The 21,130-nt window shown below is 42.5% G+C and overlaps 1 protein-coding gene across 1 annotated transcript in view; it reads right to left on the bottom strand.

The window, feature by feature from the left end:
• Csmd2 (CUB and Sushi multiple domains 2) overlaps nt 1-21,130 on the bottom strand; it is a 553,879-nt gene that overhangs the window by 52,269 nt on the left and 480,480 nt on the right. The window contains 6 exon segments of the mRNA XM_033767260.1: nt 203-388; nt 4,516-4,704; nt 7,730-7,876; nt 10,164-10,352; nt 14,633-14,746; nt 15,366-15,446. Coding sequence (XP_033623151.1) covers nt 203-388; nt 4,516-4,704; nt 7,730-7,876; nt 10,164-10,352; nt 14,633-14,746; nt 15,366-15,446 — 906 coding nt within the window.

Genomic DNA, 21,130 nt, shown 5'->3' with positions numbered 1-21,130 from the left:
GGGCTATGAAAGTAATTGCCAAATGGGAACCCAAGCTGGTAGATGCCAAAAACAATGCTCTCCCCACCCCTCCCTGCATCTCCCAACATCCATGTACATGTTTTCTCCTCATTGTAAGACTTTTAGCTCAGTTCTTGCAGGGATCTTTTCAGCTGTTCACTCAGGCCCTGCTTATGCCCACCTCCACTGCCCAAGGACTCACGGACACATTGTGGAGGAACATTGCGGTTGCTCCACAGGCCTGTATCCAGACACTCTGTGGTGGCCTCAGCGCCTGCCTGGAGGTGGTAGCCTTCACTGCAGCTGTAAACAGCCTTGGTCCCCACAGTATACTCCTTGCCAAACACCATTCCATTCTTGGGGGCATCAGGAGCACCACAAGAAAGAGCTAGCAAAGGAGAAATGGTGTCATGAGTATTTCTGGTTCAAGGTTGTGCTTTGAGGACGTTTTGATCTTTCTTCTCTACCTAAGGCCCTAAAATATTACAGTAAAAACAAATAAATGAGGAAAAAAAAACATCATAAGAATGAAAAAGGGAGCACCATCAGCAAAGACTTCAGAAAAGATAATTTGGAAGACGGAATAAAGATTGCAGTGTGCTGACAGGGTAAGTGGAGCTAAAAGGCTATAGTTCAAAATATACGAGAAAGAGCCTCAAGGTGAGGTCAGTTTGTTTCCATCCCAGTCCACAGATGCAGGGTAGAGGCATCGCATCAACTCTCCGAACAAAATAGAAAGCTTCCATCCCATTTTAAAGTGAGGGAGAGAGAACTACCGTAGAAAATTACAGCTGTTATGGTAGGAGTTGGCATCCTAGAGGAAAGCTCCTAATCCTATGGTTGAAGCCCAAAGACTTAAATCTCTCAGTTTGAAGACCGTCCCTCTGCATGATCGTCTGTGCCACACACTCAATTTAGCTTCTCATTCATGGGACGGGCATAGTGGGTGAAGAAACTTCACAGAAAATCAAGAAAAGTAATCCACTTGCCTACCTGGAAAGATCAACCTAGCCTTTACCTTTTGGATGTGAACAATCAAAGATCACTAAACAGGTAAAGAAAACCAGTAATGTCAATTTGATAAGCAAAGATAAGATTAAAAATAGGGCAGAAAAGGCCCCTTAGGAAACAGCTAATTCAGGAAACAGAAGATCGACAATCTTTGAATTTCAACAGTACCTCGGGATGGAGGTGACATACAGTATTCACAAAATGTGAGCAGAGTGCTTCAAGAAAAGCACAACAAAAAGGAGAGAAGGAAGCGCTCTTTCAAATTAAAATATAATTGTTAAAATATGCATTGAATAGAATGGTTGGTGATTAAAAGTAAAGGAAATTTCCAAGAATATAGACCAAAGAGGCAGACTGACAATAGAAGAAAAGGATTTAAAACAAAGGGTCAGTCTAGGAGATACACTATCCAACTGTTCAGTTCTCCAGAAAGAGAGAAGAGAGATATTAGATGGACTGCCATTATGGTAGATTAAAATTTCTCAGAGTTAAAGAAAGACACAAATCTTCTTAGATACAATGCTATGAGATTTCGGGAACCCAAAGCTGCATAGACACATCTACAAATTCCCAGAGACAGATAGGATGTGACATTATTGCGAAGGGATGAGAATCAGACTGACATCAGACTTCCCCTCAGTGACACTGGGTGTTTGAAGAACATAGGAAAAATAGAAACTTTAAACTTCTGAAGGAAATTATTTATAACCTTAGAATTTTATCTGGTCAACCTACCAAGCAGGTGTGAGGGCAAAAATTATGATTTTCAGACATTTATAGACTCAGGAAAATTTATCTTTTGTGAATCCTTCCTGAGAAATTTGAGGTTATTTTCCACCAAAAAGAGGGTAGAAATGAAAAAAAAAAAGAAAAGATATGGGATATAAAAATGATAGCATTAATTCAGTAGTACATATTAATTTCTTTCAAAGACCATATGGTCTACTCTTACCTAAATAGTATATATTCTTCCTATAAACATAAAAAATAATAGCTCTGGTCATGTTGCCACATCCACTTCTCTGGAAGAAATTATTATGTACAAACTATATTAGCTCTTTGATAGTTCAGAAACTGTTACAGATGGTAGATTAATCAGAATCAAAGTACCCACTGCTGTTCCTCATCCATTACCCTCTCTAACAACTTGCCTAGCGCTCAGAACTCCCTCACTCAGAGACAGAATACATTTGAACAAAGGAAAGTGCCATCGATACCGACTTACAATGATGCTTGCTGTTGCTAGAATTTCAAAAACCAAGAAGAGGTATTAGGCTAGTTGACTGTTCGGGCGGGGAGAAGAATAGGAATATCAAGAAGGAATAAACATTCAAAGGCTGGATGTGGGACCAAAACAGAAGGATCTGGAACTCAGAAGGAATGAGGAGAGAGGAAACATTTATACGTGAGACATTCTTCTAATGCCCAAACAAGGCACTGCACCAAAGAGGAACGAGATCGGCCAGTGTTCTTCTCTGAACAGTTTGGGAAGAAATATGAGATCCCCACTGAATGTCCTGCATGGAGAGCCTACGTGAGGAAGGTTAGTGAAGGAGGGGGCCACAGCCGCTTCTCATGGCCCTGGCCTGGCCTGGCTTTTGTGGATAGCAGAGAGGACAGATGACAAACAGCCAGCTGGAGAGACTACAAACCTGAGTCTCAAGATCTCCACGCCAAACTGCAGTCCCCAACCTAGAGGTAATAAAGACACTGCGGTGGGCAGGAGAGGAGGAGATACAAGCCCAAAATATTTGGGATGGAATGAGATCTCTGTGGGAAGTTATGTAGAATGAGGGAATGGACTGGAGGAAGAACGGAGAGAGGAGAAGTCATTGTTTGGAAGTAGCAGTAGAGAACAGGAAAAATGCTAGGCCCTTCCTGACCCCAAGCCATGTGGGACATGGCGCTAGAGGACTGACAAACCTTCCCCATAAAAGGGCCCGAGGCATACACGCTCTCTCAGAAGAGCTACTGTGCCCTTGAGAAGGAGGTGAAGAGGGTCTTTGGGTAGTGGAGGAGGAAGTGGGGACAGACTTCTAGATAGTGAGTGAGGTGTGTACTTGCCGGCTTGGAACTAGGATACCAGAGGAGACAGAAGGAAGGGCTGAGAGGGAGGGCAGCACAGGAAGCTCATGTGAGCAGGGCACTTAAGAGTAGTATGGGGATGGGTGGCAGAGGCCTGAAGTGGCTTAATTTTGCGTAGCGACACGAGACAACACAGACAAGGAGCTTCTAACTGGAGCTCTGAAAAGAAGACTTGTCCACGTTGTTAGGGTTAGAGACATGGAGACTGAAGCCAAGTTGCTATTTGTAGACGGTCAGTTCCTTATAACCTTTGCTTAGGGCTTACAATAGAGTATTCAGAATATGTTTTTGTTCTCTGGGAAAGTGCTGGCAGGTTGTGAAAGGCCAAGAGGTTGTGAAGATCCGAGATTATAGATATCATTAAAGCTATTAATGTCATTAAAGCACCGGGAACCAAACAAAAACAAAATTAAACAGTGAAGTAATTTCCTCCTTTTGTCTATATAACTGGCAGAGTTTTTCTTCTTTATAAATGCAGTACATAATGCTAAGACTGTGGGAGAAAAGACAATTTTCATGTGCCAATGGTAGAAGTATAAATGAAGACAATTTCTAGAGGGGAATAAATATAAAAAAAACTATAAGTTTTGCAGGCATTGTGATTCAACACTCTTATTTCTGAGAATTTATTTTAAGGAAATAAATACGCTTCTAAGCATCAAATAATAAAGTTTATAATAACACAAAATATAGAAATCCAAATTACTCGTAGTAGGATGACACTTGAAGAAATGTCATCATGTCATGCAACCACTGCAAATAATGACAGAGAATTATATTTCACTAGATGAAAGATGTTAACAAAATATTAAGAGTTCTTTATGCCGATTATCCTATTTTTGTATAGAAGACTAAAGGAAATGCGCTGAAATGTTAATGATCTCATGCGATAGGATTATGGTTTGTTTTCACCTTTTTCTTTTGCATTGTTAATAGTCACTACTCATCATTCATTTTTTTCAGATCTCTAGTCTGAATGTGTATTACTTTAAGGGGAAACCACTCATAAGTGATAAAAGGTAATGAATGCCTGCTGAGGGGTACAGTTGAAGTGTTTGATCGTTTCACGTGCTATAGGAGGCCAAGCCCTCCCTAGCTGTCCAGAAGGAGGTAGGTTCCTTCTTATCTTTGGACTTCCATAACACCATTATACATGGGACATAGCACTTTCTCACTCTGCCATTTGCATTTATGTGCTCACATGCCCATCTCCCTCAGGTTCCTGAAAACACAGGCTGCTGTAGATACGTAATTCCCAGGGTGGAGAAACTATGGATCCTCAGTATTTTTTCGGAAAGAGCGAATTCATCATTAAACCCAGAGGCAACCCATATTTGAAAGTGATTGGGCCTGAAACAAACTCAGCATGTGTGTTGGATTCCAGCCACCCTGTGCCCCGCCTCCCCACCTGCTTCTTACCTTGACAGAGAGGAATGGCCTCGCTCCACAGATGGTAGCCTTGGGGGTGCCGGGTACAAATGGCCATGCTCTGCCCCACCAAGCGGTAGCCTGAGTTGCAGCCAAAGTGGATGGAGCCACCAGGCTGGGTGCTGGTCTGGCCCAGAATGTAGCCATGGAGTGGAGCTCTGGGAAGGCTGCAGTAGGGAGCTAAACAAAGAGTTGATGCTCAGAGAATGGGGCACAAACAGGAGGACAGACATGGTCTTCCATGCGGGCCTGCCCTTTCTTCTCCCCCATTTCCTTGTTTTCCACTGCCAGGTGCTCTGCTTCTGGTCTGAGTGGTTGATATCAAAAAACAGCCTCTCAGTTTAGATGGCCAAAGCATAAACTGAGTCACTGCTTCTGGTCTGAGTGGTTGATATCAAAAAACAGCCTCTCAGTTTAGATGGCCAAAGCATAACAGAGGAAAGTAAAAAAGCTGCTCTGTGAAGCACTGGGTCCCCTTCGCCATCTGAAGGAGGCAGTGATCTTATGGCTCAATTTAGGCTCTTCAACCCCCTTTGGCTCAAAAGCAGTCTTATGAAAGCAAAACCCCAAGGGGTTGGTTCCCAAGAGGTGTGACTGTAGGGGTGTCGCCTTTCTGATCTTAGAAGATCTGTGATGGGGCTCACCTTTCCTTCCCTGTAAATTGGGACCCATAGTGCCTGTCTCACAGGTGTGTATATAAAGCTATGCACAACAGAAGACACTTAGCACCCCATAAATGGTTGTTTTCCTTCTTTTTGTTGTGTAGAGCACTCGTGGCAAACCAGGATATAAATTTCTCTACCAGGTTCATTTCCCCCTAACCTATGGCTTCAATGTGCTCAATTCATTGATCTCACAAATAGATCTCGAGTGTCTGGGAAGCGCCAGCTGTTGTTCTAAGTTCTGAGGGAACAACAAATGAGGGAAACAGACACAAATCCTGGCCTGAGAGAACTCACATTACAGGCCTTCAGGGCAAGTTCTGGGAGGCTGTGAAAGAGAGATGACCCCAGAACCAGTGCGAGTTCCTGGTTGGATCTTCGAGGCAGACTGGGATGGGCCAGGCCATACTAACAGGCTCCAGAGTGAGTGACTCTGGCCTCTTGCCTGGGGGCCACACTTCTTTGCAGATAGAACTGGTGTTTTAAATACCTCTGTGCCAGGTCAAATTATCTTTCTCCTACTTTGCCCTCTCTGTCCCCTGTGTATCGAATCTATGCAAGATCAGGAATGTCAATTACAAAGTACACAGTCACAGTGACAGATACACATGCAAATTATACTGCCTACCATATTTTAATTATTAAGTACTAATTGTTGCAACATGTAATCAGTTCCCATTCTATGTGGCATATGTACTGTAATTACCACTGACTCATTACCTCCAAACATGCGAGTCTTTAAATGTCAAGGAAAGGGCAATTCTTTAATAGCTTTCAGTTCATAACTTAGCAAGCAGGCTAGGGAAATGTCGTATTTTCCTTTTGTGTGAGCAGCTGCCAGGAACTTAGCTCAGCTTGTCCCTGAGAGGAACCTTCTTTTTCATCAGGAAGAAACTGAGGTCCAAAGTAGTTTAGCGAGTGCCTTATCTGATAACCCTATAGCTAGTTAGTGAAGAGGTGGTCATTAACTCTGAGGTACTCATTCATGAGAGCATCAACCACCTCTACAGTGAATGTATGCATCAGGGAAAGGACAGTTTGTGCAGAAGAAATAGTTCCTGAGGTAGGGAAACTCCATCCCCTCCCACATTCTGTTCAGCTTCATCTGGTTGGCTTTTTCCTGGAAGCCACACTGAGGAGGGGTCTTTAGAACTCCAAAAGGCCCTCTGGCAAGTAGGAGGCCCACAAGAAGACATGGATTGAGACAGTAATACCTCAGGCAGTGTGTGATCATTTGGTATCCCTACCAACCCAACCATTATTCTTTAAAAATATGCCCAAATTTTCTGAATGCAGGACAGGTGCAGCCAGAGGAAGAACGCTGGAGGGGCACTGGCCCATGGCAGAACTCCCCACATTCCACGGTGATCACTTCTGCCTCCAACCTCAAAGGGTCTGGGTTGCAGTCAGCAGAAGCATGGACCCTCAGTGTGAAGATCCAGTAACTTACCCAGTTTATCCACTAACCTGAGCCATAATCCCTATAATGGAGCTCAGAGAAATTCGATTTTCTCCACTTTGTTATATTCCTAGGGATATTTTTGCATTCCTTATAGATTGTTGCCTGAGTCAGCTGTCTGTAAGGCCTGGTGTTTTGTTTGATCCTGTCTTTAAGACGTGGCTTGCTATAAAAAGGAAGGAAATCCTGTTTGTAGAAATGTAGATGGAACTGGAGGACATTATGCTGAGTGAAATAAGTCAGGCTCAGAAAGACAAACACTGCATATTTTCACTCACGTGTATGAGCTAAAAATGTTGATTTTATAGAATTGGAGGGTATGGGGGGTTAGAAGAGGAGATAGATATAGGTCAGTTATCAGGCACAAAAATATAGCTAGATAAGAGGAAGAATTCTGGTGTTCTATGGCACAGTTGAGTGACTTTGTTAATAATAAATTTATTTTATATTATGAAAGAGCTAGAAAAAAGGTTTTGACTGTAACACAAAGAAATGATAAATGTCTAAGGTGATGAATTTGCTAATTGCCTTGATCATTACATATTGCAGATGTGTGTGAAAATGTCACATTGTATCCCATAAATATGCACAATTTTATGTTCAATGAAAAAAAAATCACAAAAATATATGGCTTGCAAGGCAGAAAAGATGCTCTTGGGTTTAAAGTATAGCTAGTACTTTGCTGCCTGCCTAGCATTTGCCATTTAGAGACTTCAGGTTTTTCTAACATTTTTTATTTTCCTACAGAGAAATTTCTAAAAGGCTAGGATGGCATCAGGCTTTATGCCGTCACCTATAATAGGTTAAACTTATCCTAAAGACATGGTTGGCAGCATGAGACAAGGAGAGGGCAGAGGTTAAATGTGGGGAAGGGACCGGAGAAGGAGATGGGAAAATCCAAGGATCACTTGTACAGCTTCAGGTGAGGCACATTTAGAGAAAGAAGCTGCCCAGCCCTCACAGGAAAACTTGCCCCCTTGATGAGATGCACCATATCTTATTTGGATATTTTGGATGAAAAAAAAAGACACCATAAGAGGCTCAAGGGACGTGGCCCTCTCTTGAGTGCACAGGGTTCACTTACCTGAGTACCGAATCTTAAAGCCTTTCCGATTGTAGGCATGGTCAGATGACCAACGTAGGTACACAGAGTTGCTGGAGCTAGTGACAATCAGGGGAGCTGAGTAATTTCCACTGAGGGCTTTCAGCAGAGGACTTTGTCCTGAGGGACCTGGGTGAGAAGGACACAGGGTTACAGACCAACCTTGCGGACAGCCATGGTGCGGACATAATGGCTCAGAAGGATGACTGACTTGCTCAGTGTTCACTGCTTTTACTCAAGGGCTCTTTCTCCCGAGCCCAGATCTGACACGGTGTCCTACAAAGTTCCTCCTACCTATAGGAGGTGGTGAAATTTTTTTTGCCATTTTTAGACTTGGCCAGGGTCAAGCAGCTGGTCAGCGAAGAGCTGGTTTTCAAACTGGAATCCTCTTCCCCTTGGCCACTCTACTCTCACGGATGCTAAAGGCAGCTTGGTGCTGCTATATAGAAAAAAACTTACTGATGAATAGATAGCAACAGAGCCAGAGAAAAAGTCAGGTGTCGGTGTCCTAAGTGACAGCATTCTCTGACTTCCTCCCCAAGGCTCCCTGAGAAAGGCCTCCCTCTTCTCTTTTCCTACCATAAGCATCAGGTATTGCATCCTGAGGTGCTGGTTTAAGGCAGAAAGTTGTATAATCCAGAACTCGGGATTTATCTCCCAGAAAAGGACCCAAGTAAAGTTTCTAATATGCTGTTGAGACACCTCTTGGAAGGTTGGCAAAGTAATGGAGTACACTGAAACAGACCAGTGTCATTGGACAGCTGTGGCAAACCACAAAGGAAGGGACCCAGAGGCTCAGCGGAATGGTATGTTTGCACAGGTCCATCGGGAGAGCAGAACCTTGCTGGCTGACCTTATTCCTCAGGATGGAGCAATTACTCAAGCAGTTAGCAGTGCTCTGGGGAGGGGCAAGCCCCAGTACCTACTGAGATCCCGTGTCACGGCTGTCCTTTGTATGGTGAAAGGAATGTAAGATTTCTGCCAGAGAACTGGGCTTGCTAGCAATAGTGGGGCTGAGATCATCTCAGGTTACAGAGGTCAAGTAGAAGCATGGAACAGCCACAAGCAAAGCGGGCATAAAGACTACAGTGGGCATAGAGGTTACTGTGGCACCTGGGAGGGCCTGACCTTCAGCATCTATAGAGATGGCTCACAGACATGACTTTTCCTAAGGACAAGATAGATGGGTGGCCCAAAGCAATATGAATATATAAGCAGAACAGATCATGAGTAGATAACCAAGGGGTGAGGAAAGCTGCCTATAGTGAAAAGTCTCAAGCCCTTGCCCAGTTTGTAGACCCAGGCCAGGGTTCATTCTCCACTGCAGGATGCTTAGCTGAGGAACAGGCTAGGTCCCTACAGAAAAGGAACCTGGAAAATAAAAAAAATTATAGATAGCGGTGACTCCTCCCAAAAAAACTCACCATTCTTTACGTAAATATCGAAACACTGCGGCAGTGAGAATGTCTAAATATCGTGTTAAAGGCTTTTGGATATAGGGTGTGGATTGATGCTGACACCTGGAGCACATCACAGATCCTCAGTCAGGGGAGGGGTACATGAGTGTTGAAGTTGGCAATTAACTGAGCCCTGGCCCGGTTTCCCCTCACAGTACGAACTTAGCCAAGTAGTAAACTAGTTGTAGCAGCTGGGCCAGATGTTGTATCTTTATTAGAGTAGAGTAACATAGTCTTGGTTACACGGAATGCATCTGCAGATTTGGAAATGCATCTTTCCCATTTCCTCCAGAAAGGAGGATCAGAATCACATGAGGTGGGCAGCAGTACACATCTATGGTCTGGTATCAAAGCTGTGTTACTCCTCCTGCTCTTTGTCATAATAGAGTGTGAAGGTATAGAGACCATCGGGACATCTGGCAGAATGTAGCATATCGATTTAGTATATTGAAGGCAACATATTCATTGGATCTGATGAGCCTCTAGGGAAAATTAGTGTAGATGCCTTTGTAAGTCTCATGTGCTCCAGAGTGGAGGAGACAATCCTACAGAGTTTGCAGTGACATTTTTAGGAGGGAGTGCTGTGAAACATGCAGACTTTCCCTCCCAATTTAAGAGCAAGCTATTGCCCATTTCGCCCTCCTACCACTGAAGAAGAAAGACAATGTTTGGCAGACCTCTGCGGGTTCTAAAGGGAGCATACTCTTCACTTGGGAATACCGCTGTGACCCGTTTCTTGGCTGAGATTTCAAAGTTGTGAGCTTTGAGTGGGGACTACAATAAGAAATGGTTCTGTAACGGGTCCAGGCTGTTGTACAAGCAGCAGCCACACAGTCCTTCAGATCTCACAGTCCTGGGGTTTCTGCAGTGAAGAAATACATCATGTGGAGCCTCCCAGGGATGTGGAGCAAGTGTGTGCCACCTGCAGCAGAGGACCACCCAGCAATTGACTGACTCACCGTCGAAGATCTCAAACTCATCATACTGCTTCTCACTGAGGAAGTACTCCACCGTGACAGAGACATTATACTCGGGCTCCACTCTCACCAGCCAGGAGCAGGTCTGGAACTGGGGGTAGCTGCCAGGATAGCTCTGGCTCAGGATCACACCCGTGGAGTCTGTCAGAAGCTCATTCGTTGGACAGTGCACTTGGAGAAAGAAAGAAATAGTAGGTACATGGAACAGAGATGGAACAAGCCAACACACTGGTTTTTTCCTGATGCAAAAGACAACCACCAGAAAACCAGTATTTAGGAACACCTGAACAAGACGTCATTCCAGTTATACTGCTTATGACATGACGTAACCTCAGATCCTGCGTCAGTGTCACAGTACTGCAGGGCTTAGTGAGGTACCCCAACTCCAAGAGAGTTAATTTACACCATGGGTTCAATTTCATAAAAATAGCATAGGATAGAGGTAAGTCCAATTCTATCTTCAGGGATTTGGGATCCAAAACACTTGGATTAGAGCCCATCGCTGCCACTGAATACTTACGTGGTTTTCAACAAATTATTTCCTCTGTGTGCCAGATTCCTCATCTCCTACCTCCCAGGACTATTATATTATGTTAATTATATGACATCCATATGATATGACATAGTATGAACATAAAGCCTGGAACATAGTGCCTGGGCAGGTGGACATGATGATTATAATGTTCCTGCATCAGGAACAGAGAGGGTCAGCAGAGCTTAGCAGGGACCTAATTAGAAGTATTAATACAACTAAAGAAAAAAACATTTCATTAAGAAAGACAGTCAGTGGTGACCTTGGAAGGGAAGAGAATTGGTTTTGGTTTTCTGACCTCCATGAAAGGGAGGGAAGGTACTGTTTCAGAAGGGTCTTGCCCCAAGTACTGGGCCAGTCCTCTATCCTGGGGAATAGGAAAGTTTCAAACAGCCTGCATGAAACAGACTTCAGAGCTATGGATCTGTCTCCACTTGCTTGGGTTGTGAACTCCAAAGCCAAGCTTTAAGGAAAGAAACTATTTCTTCAGGGCCCTTAACAATAGTACATGTATTCCATATATATATAGTATTCTTGATGTATTATTATGGGTATCACATTTATTAGTATAAAATATATCTCCTGATCCTTTTCGATATGTGCTGATTTAAATTCTATTTTCTTCTGATATTAACTTTGCCAGAAGTATTTGCTATACACATTTTGAAACTTTTGTTATATGCCAAGGATGCATGACATCTTTCCAGCTACAATTTCATATTTGATATTCTGGAATTTTGTGGTGATGTCCTTAGATTTAAAATCTTCACCAGGACTTCCATGTTTCCGTAGCAAGAGACATGCTTCTGAGAACCCGGAAGGACAGCTTATCCCTGTCACAGAGAATTAAGACTTCAGTGGACAGGGTGTAAGCCGAAGCACCAAAGAGCAGAATGAGCTGAGTAGAGGAAGGGTGTACGAGGAAGGGATTATGAGTGAGAAGACATCTGCGTGCGCAGGTGGGAAGACTCCATGTTTTTAAGAAGCCAAATCTACCCACACTGATCTACAGGTGCAACTCAGTCCCTTCCAATTCTACCTGGGTTCTTTGCAGATACTGAGAGTCTGAAACTAACATTCAAAAGACTCAGATTACCAAATAGCTTGACAAGGAAGAAAAAAGTCGGAGAACTAACACAGTTTTCAGTAAGTGGTGCTGGGACACGCGAATCGGCACTTGCAAAAACAGGGAAGTGGAGCTCCTACGTGACGCCAGATACAAAAATTAACTCAAACCAAATCAAAGACCTAACTGTAAGACTTTGAACTATAAATTGTTAGGAGAAAATATAGACGTAAATCTTGACCTCAGATGAGGTATCAAATGAAAAACCTTTGTGTTCAAAGAACATATCAAGAAAAAGAAAGTGAAGACATAACTCACAACTTGAGAGAATTTTTTTTTCAAGTAACACATAAGGGATTTGTATTTATCACGTATAAAACTCTGAAACCTTAATAATAAAAAGAAACCTAGTTTTAAAAGTGGGTAAAGGACATGAATAGACATTTGTTATGACTTAGATATTTTTTTGGTTGTTTTTTTTTTTTTTTTTTTGAGACAAGATCTCACTATGTAGTTCAGGCTAGCATCGAACTCACTATATAGCCCAGGCAGCCTTTGAACTCATGGCAATCCTCCTGCCTCAGCCTCCTGAGTGCTGGGATTACAGGTGTGCACCACCATGCCCAGCGCTATGATTTAGACCCGGTATATGTCCCCCCTAAGTCTCATGTGTTTGGAAAGTGACTGGATCATGGGGGTACCATACTCATCATTGGATAACTTGCTGACTTGCTGTTGGGGGCGGCGGGCTGTTCAGAGGCAGGTCACTGGATGTGCGACCTGGAAGAGTATATCTCACTCCCAGCTCCTCCCTTTGCCCTCTGCTTCTTGGCTGCCATGACATAAGCAGTTTTCCTCTGCCAGACCCTTTTCACTACACTCTTCCTGCCTTGGAGCCAGCCTACTGTGAATCAAAATAAACCTCACTTTAAGTCGTGTGTGTTTGTGGGCATTTGTCCCAGCCATGAGGAAAGTGACTAAGGCAACATTTCTCAACAGAAGACATAGAATAAGCACATGAGAAGATGCTCAAAAATCATTAATCACCAGGGAAATGAAGATTAAAATGACTTTATTCCTACTAGGATTGCTGTAATTAAAAAGATAGATAATGATACATGTTATCAAGAATGTGGAGAAACTGGAAGCCTCATACACGGCTGGTGGAAATGCAAAATGTTTAGTTACTGTGAAATACAGCCTGGGAGTTTCTCAAAAGATTAGATATAATGTTATCACATAGCCCAACGATTTCACTTCTAAGAGAACCAAAAATATATCCAAATAAAAACAGGCAGATGAATGTCCACAGCAGCATTATTTGTAAGAGCTAAAAGTGGAATCAGCCTAAATGGACAAGCGAAATGAGGTGTGTCTATTCAGTGGATATTATTTGGCGATAAGAAAGCAGATATGGATGCATACTACAGGATAGATGAACCTGAAAAATACTATGTTAAAGTGAAAGGAGCCAGTCACCAAAGCCCAAATATTGTATGGTTCTATTTACGTGAAATGGCCAGCACAGGCAAATCCACAGAGACAGAAATTAGAATGACGGTTGTGTAGGGCTGTGGGGTGGGAAGGAAGTGATTCCCGACAGGCTTGGGGTTTCTTTTGGAGTGATGAAATGTTCTACAACTAATCATGGCGATGCTTGCCAAACGCTGTGAATATACAGCTAGCTATTGATCGGTACACTTTCAATGGATTAACTGTGCTGTGCCTGAATTACATCTCAGTGAAGCTATTATTAAATGAAAGTCTATAAGGGCAAGAATGACACCAAGTCCCAGAGGAATGGGGAATAAAACCAGTAACCCTGGGAACACACGGACACAGAAACAGCGCTAGAGGTGAGAAACTTGAGGCTGGAGCAAACCAAGGAGGCTCTAGAGCAGGATGCAGGTTGAAATTTACTGCTACTGAGGCTGTTTGTTTGGCATTCAGGTGCACTGGGTCAGCACATATAAACAGATAGTGAATTTGTCATCGTACTGGAGCAACCTAACTTTCTGGCTTGTGATTTCTCTCTTCCTTACTAACAAATTGTCTTGTAGTTTCCTTCTACTCTTGCTTTCCAAGGAATAGGGGAGACACTGACATATTTCTTCATAGGCTACTAAATATTTATTGTTAGTAGCAATAGTGCTAGAAGCAGGAGTAGTACTAGTTATACAGTAAGAGTCGACATGGTGCAGTATGTGGTACCAGGCATTGTTCTAAAGTGCTTTACATAATTAACCCATTTAATTTTGCAAAATAATCCCATGGCATTAAGTGTTATCACTGCTCTCATTTTATAGGAAAGACAAGTAGGGCATGGGACAGTTGGATACCTTGCCATAGATCAGATGCCACATGAGTGGAGAGGACTGATTTGGTCTGGGTTGGGAGAGCCAAGTAAAGTGACTACATGTGCTGCCAAAATATTGCAATGGGCTGAAGGCAACTATGGCCTCTGGGCTGCCTAAATCAGCACCGAAGACCTTGAACACATCTGTACTCCAGCAGGGAAGGGTCACTGGGTGAGCCTACCCATCCACGAGGTCCACAATTTCCTCTTTCCGACACTCAGTATGCAATCCCAGAGAATTCCGGAGTAAGGACAAAGGATGACAGACATAAATGTGGCAGTTTGCAGCTGAGACTAACCAAGAGGGCAGAGACCCTATCAAGAGCACTTGCTTATTTCTCATTCACTCCCTTGTTCATTAAGCGGCATTTACAGGTGGCCTCTTACTCTATGGGCCTGGGACTGAACTGAGTGAGAGCTGCACTCAGAAGAGGCATGAAACCCAGGTTTTCCTGGGAGGAGTGCCGGACTGGACAGACACGGCTCAGTGAAGTTACCTTCGCATATTGGGGGTGGGCCTTCAAATTGCAGGTAGGTTCCAAGTTTGCAAGTCAGGATTTCATTCCCCACCAAGGTAAAGCCAGGAAGGCACCTGTAGCGGACGATGTCACCTGTCAAGACAGACCAACATGAAGATTCTTTGGAGCAGTCTGGGCAGGGCTGCTGGGCCTTCTTAGTACCCGGAACCCACTTTTAGGTAAGACAATCAGCAGTGGGTCATGTTCTGTTTAGGCTTCTGTAACTAGCTTACCTCCAATACAGTGCCTCAGACAATAGCTTCCCTCCCATGGCTCAGTATATATATATATATTTGTTGTTGTTGAGACAGGGTCTCACTGTGTAGTTAAGACTGACCTGGAACTCAATATGTAACCCAGGCTGGTCTCGAATTCACAGTGATCCTCCTGCCTCAGCCTCCCAAATGAATATTTTAATATTCTAAAAAATTTATTCTGTCTTACATGGATGTCTCAAATCATGCTAACTGGGAATAACAGAGGAAAACAACTTTTCTAGCTCTTCTTCCTAGGGATGGCTAAAAAAAGAGTGCATTTTGGGTGCAAACAGAGTTGACAGAATATATACACTCTTCTTTGGGGTCCTTTGTTTCTTTCTGCGTGGTGGTGGGGAAGTGGGGAGATGAGCCCTGCTGCCTGGTGGCCCCACTGTTGCCCATCCTGGCTCTGCCAGACCCCAGATCATGGTCCTTGCTGGTTTGGGAGGTGGTACCTATGTTGAATTCTTCATTCTCTGTGACGACTTCAGCATTGGGGAGGATGGTGGGAGGAGGACATTTGGTGAGCGGATAAGCTGCAAAGATGGAAGAACACAAGTCAAGGTTAACCTCGGGACACGCAGTCATTTATTGGTTCAGATCTTTACTTTCTCATTCCCCATTCATTTGTGAAATAGATTTCTATCAATGAGCTTTTACCTGTACACAGGGCAAGTTTAGCCAAGGGCTACTTTGCTTATCTTCTGTCGTCCTTTTTGTTTGTTTTTAGTGCAAAACCCAGAAACTATATTTTATGATGAACACTAAAGGACAGAAGATCTAGAAGAAGCCAGTGACATCCACTACCGTCGTGTGTGTGTGTGTGTGTGTGTGTGTGTGTGTGCGAGTGCGCCAAGTACTTTACAGTTGTACTTACGAAGACTGTTGCCTAATTCTCACAACAGCTGATCCCCTGTGAGGTGCTCCTACCTTACTTGTAAACAAATGAGATTCAGAAAGGTGAAGTTACTCCCCCAAGTTCACACAGGATTTGAGCCCGGGTCTGGCTGCTCCCCAGTCCACCATTCTCTCCACTAGTCAGCTTCTACGTCTGTGTGTGGCTTCTGCGGGCACACACTGAGGTCAGTTTGCTTCCCTTCTGACCTTTGGCTGAGCACACCTGGCGTCTGTGGACTTCCTAAACAGGAGTCAACCCCGAGTCAGTCCTGCAGGGCAGAAACTGGTGGGGTAGGTTCCCAAGACAAAGGTCAGTGTGGGCTTCTGCTTGATTTTCATTATCTGGCACAGTTAAGTGCTATGTAAGGAATAGTTGCCACTGCTGCCTCTGTTGTTATATATTTTTTTAATTTCCCAAATCACCTCAATCCTGGCTATATTCTTTAAAAATAACATTTGAATATATATGTGATATATTGCCATTAAAATTCAGGTTATTCTGTGAAAACAGTAGGAAGAAAATTAAACTCATGCATGGTCTCAGAAGTGATTGTTGTTAACCTATTATCTTGAGTTCTTGCAATGTTTATTCTATGCCTATATAAATATTTTTCTCTTATGCAATTTGCACCATATGTTATGTGCTTTGTATTAACAGTTGTCAACTAATATTACATTTGAAGAATTTTCCCATGTAATGAATTTTCTTCAACAATAAGATTAAAATGATTTGATAGGATTTAATCATCCAAATTTATCAGAAATTATTTCACTATTGTTAACTAGGTTTTAAAAACTTAGCAACTGAAGATAAAACTGTGATGAAATCCTTGCATGCACAGATCTTTTATGATTTTTCTCTTAAAACTAAGAATGATGGAAGGGCATGCCCTTTTAAAAGTGTTGAATGTCAGTAATCCATTCTGGAAATCAGATGCTAATCAGGATCCCTTTCCATAATATTTTAAGAGGGAAACAATTATAATTCACTGTCCATCCAAATCCAGAAGAAGTTAAAACACAATAAAATATTAACATATGTGTAGCAAATCATATTCTAGAAGCTGAATACTTACAGCATTATTTTATGATCACTGAGCAATTCATACGACTGTCACAAAAAAAAGTGGCTGGGTGCATTGTAGGGCCCTTACCTTGCAGCCTGTACCATAAACACGTGGTGCACCCCGAGAACTCTCTCAGCTGTAGGACTCTAGGTGTTTTATGGTGTAAAACACGATGCAGAAACAAGGCTCAAATATGGAGAAGGCCACAGTGGGAATGTGTTCAGGACAGGTGTGAGGTGGCACAGCACCATTCCCAGGGGAAAGCTCAGTGTGACGGCTCTCAGCCCGCAGTATGTGAGACGTACACCCGCACCGTGGAATTGGAGCTCTCTTTCCAGACATCCACAGGGGATTCTGACCTTTTACTAACTGCGGTTGGAACATAACTTGGAACTTTTCTGGTATAGGATTTTATTTCAAATATTGCATTCTGTTTTAGGAGTCTGACTTTAAATTTTTATATCTATGTGATGGCCGAAAAGTGTCACATTGATACATAAGCTTCATTTAGAGCGGGTTTCTAAACCTCAGAGGCACTCTAGAGGCAGCCACGTAAGTTTGATTTTGATTTAATGTGAACTTGGAGGACCACGTGTCTGCACGACACGTGACTCCATGTTTCTCTCTAGGAAACTTGTAATGGATACTGCCAACAGACGACATTTTCTCCAGCACTGAGTGCCACCATTCATCTTGTCAAGCCACGCACTGAGTGGGTGGGTGCCTGTGGAGAGCTCCCCCCAGGTCAGGCACTGCATCCAAGCTGATGATGCAGAAATAAACGACACGGGCCCAGCCCTTGCCCTTGTAGAACTTCAAGCTGGTGGGGAGAGTCATCTATCTCAGTCGCTTTGACATGACCAACAAAATCTAGCATTTGTTGTTTTAATTCGCATTTGGTAGCTAATTAGGTTAAACATTACTCATGTATTAGTGGACGTTTCTCATTTCTTGCTTTAATTGTCTATTCAGATTCTTTGCCCATATTTTATTACAAGTTTGTGTCACTCTGTAGATAGTCAAGACTGATCTTAACCTTTTAATTATATTTCAGCTTATTATTGCTTAATTTTAGTTATGACACTGTTTTGATTTGTGGAAGTATCACCCATGAATATAATGCCCTTATCCAAACACACAAGGCTCGGAGGGGGGCATTTCAGATACAAACCATAATACTTTGGTTTAGGGGGGGAAAAAAAAAAGGACAGGAGATGTAGCTAATTGTGAATGCCCTGACTTCAGTCCTCAGCTCTGAAAACAAATGCAGATTGTAGAATTCTCTAATACAAAACAATTCACTTTTACCATTTAGTGCTTTTTTGCTTTGTATTATCCATTTTAAAAATCTGTTATTGTTGTTTTTTGTTTTTCTGATGTATCACTGGTCCTGTCTGTCTGTCTGTCCATCTATCTATCTTTGTATTGTTCAAACCCAGAGTCTTGAGCATGCTAGGAAAGCACTGTGGCATTGAGCCATAGCTCCTGCCCATCCTTTTATTTCTAAACTGAGTTTCTTTGTCTCAGTCATGTATCTGACACAGAAAGTGTAGCTGAGTATTATTTAGTCAAATTTAAGACTTTCTTAAAAGTATGGAATTGGCCTTAAAAGTAAGGAATTGGACTCTAAACTTAAAGTTTCCATTTTTCTTAATAATCGAATGATTTCATTTCACTGCTTCATCTTATTTTGTACTTTCTACATTTTTGCGTCTAAGGAGTTGCCTGGGGTTTCTACCTTTTATATTAGGGTTACATTTTATTTCTTGTTTTCTTTTAGTGATGTTGAAATATTATGCTTAATGTAAATTAGTGACTATAATATATTCTTGAAGTCCTTGTTTCTCTAGTTAACAAAGTCAGTAGTTAAATGACATCTACTGATTCAATCCTCATGAAAGACAAGGACATTCTTCCATCAACTTGTTAATATAAAATTATTATTTTTAATATTCAGGAGTCATTATTAATTGCATTCTGCTTTGATTTTGTATTTTCAATTATCAGACTTTATCTTTAGCTGGTGTCAGTGCTTCTCATTTGCTCTTTCCTTTTATACGTCTCCTTTGAGTTCTTGGCTCACCGTGCCTCCTTGGGTGATTATGTCCTTTGAGTAATACTTCAGATTGGGACTAGCTTGGCCTCGTATTTAAGCTCTTGGACCCCTGCAAGTGACTATCTCTTATTTCACATGCAAGGCTCCCAACTTCTTTTTCCCTCTCCATATCTACAGAAATGTCTATTTTATTTTCTGCACCTCTAACGGCAAAAATTAATATGAGGATAGCCTGGCTTTGGTGCCTTTGAAGGAAATTTTCTCAGTCTGGATTCTAGCTGATTTCTCCTATCCTCTATCCTTATAGTTTGAAAACATGGCCATGCTGTTTTTGGTTTCTCCTGTCATATAGTCACCTCTTTGATTCTGTATATGTAAGGTTTTTTAATCTCAGAAAAGTTTTATTTAATTTTCTTCCATCCATTTATCTCTCTTCTTCCTACCCCCGCCACCATATGTTGTGTTTTATCCTCCCTGGATTTCCTAGTGACCAGTTTCTCTCAATCACATTCAAGCCTTCGTCTTTCTCCTGTGAACATTTCCGGGTTTCTTTTCTACTTCTCTAAACTGTTTTTCTATGGTGATGTTTCACTGTCTGCTGATTCTTGTGCTGATTTAAATTGTGCTATTGTATTTCTTTTTAATCTTACTTTTATCATCTAGCTGTCCTTGTAAATCAAACTTTTATTTGGAACAAACACAAAAGTATAGGAAAAATTGGAAGCACGGTACAGATCTCTTTTTCCACCAACCACTAGAAAATAAGTAGACAAAACAATGTCCCATAACCTCAGGATATTTTAGTATGTATTTCCTACAATCATGTTTTCCCATAGAACCACAAAACGACTATCAAAATTGGGAAGTGAACCCTGATACCTTTCTGGCATCTACTCCTCACATCCCAGGTGAGTTTCACCACTTGTCCCAGTAAGGTCGTGAGTAGCAGAAGGATCCAGCTCAGAGTCACACCTCACATTAGTTGTCATGTCTCCTTGATGAGCCTTAGTCTAACAGTTCCAAGGCCTTTCCTTGACCATCATAGTTCTTACACTTTTGAAGATGACAGGCAGTGAGTATATGGTATGCCCCTCAATTCAGGTTTGTTGGATTTTTCCACTTGCTTAGATTCAGGCTCTACAGTACATCTTTGACTGGACGGTCACAGAAGGGAGGCTGGGTTCCCTTCTTTGTATCCTCTCAGCCAGGGTCTGATCTCTGTTTGTCCTATTTCTGATGACACCTTCTGGGATCACTTGATGAAGTGGTATCTTCCAGCCCTCTCCACTGTAAAGCTACTCTTCTTCCCTTTGTGGTTGTTGTAAAGGAAGAGGTTTAGAACTATGTAAAGATCTCATTCTCATAAAACTGTTAATTAATTTACGTCTGTATGAATGTAGCGCCTTGTTTTAGTCGATAGGTTCCCATTTGCTGCTATTACTTTTTGTAGTTATTTTGAGACAGGATCTTATCATGCCTAGGCTGCCCATGACACTCTTGCTTTAGCCTCCTGAGTGGCTGGGGTTAAAGGCATGCGACAACACTGGGATTTGTTATTCTTATTACTATATTAATGACCCTGGTGTTCAGATTACCACCAGTATGGTCAGTACGAGTCCCTGCAAACCAGCTTCTATGTCCTTTTGACATGTCTTTGTAATTCCTTGAGTATTTTCTGCCAAGAGATGCTTCTGGCTCATGTTGTGTTTTCTCTGTCCCAGCCTTGAGATCAGCCATTTATTCAAGAAACCCTGGTCTCTTTCAGCAGAAGATGTCATTTAGAAACCGAGATCTGGTACTGCAGGTGGTCATTGCTACTGGGGGAGACTCTGCTCTAAAGCTTCCTTAGCGGGAAGAACTAAAACCCTCCCCTTATCTTCTACATATTGAAATCCATAAACTCATGTTGCTATTTCCAACTCAAATGGTCTAACCCCAGTGGGAGTTCTTTCACTATTTCTGACCCTCTTTTTTGACAGTGAAAAGCCTGCCTTCTACTCTCCTTAGCGTATTAAGTTAGTTGACTAATCTCTCACGTGGAAGCAAGTCCTACTCTACTGCCACCCTCCCTGCTCACCCATCTGTGCCCCGACCCCCTTGTTGTGATGCCCTCGGCACTCTGTTTGGGCTCTCAAGCTCAGGGCAGCTCTCTGCTCGTCTTGGTTGGAGCTCTGATGCCCTAAGCCAGTTCCCTCCCCGT

The sequence above is a fragment of the Fukomys damarensis genome, unplaced genomic scaffold (assembly GCF_012274545.1).
Source record: "Fukomys damarensis isolate Sample0158 unplaced genomic scaffold, DMR_v1.0_HiC HiC_scaffold_23, whole genome shotgun sequence".
NCBI lineage: Eukaryota > Metazoa > Chordata > Mammalia > Rodentia > Bathyergidae > Fukomys > Fukomys damarensis.
Note: the sequence above shows the minus strand (reverse complement) of the source record. Positions and strands in the feature narration are given on the sequence as shown.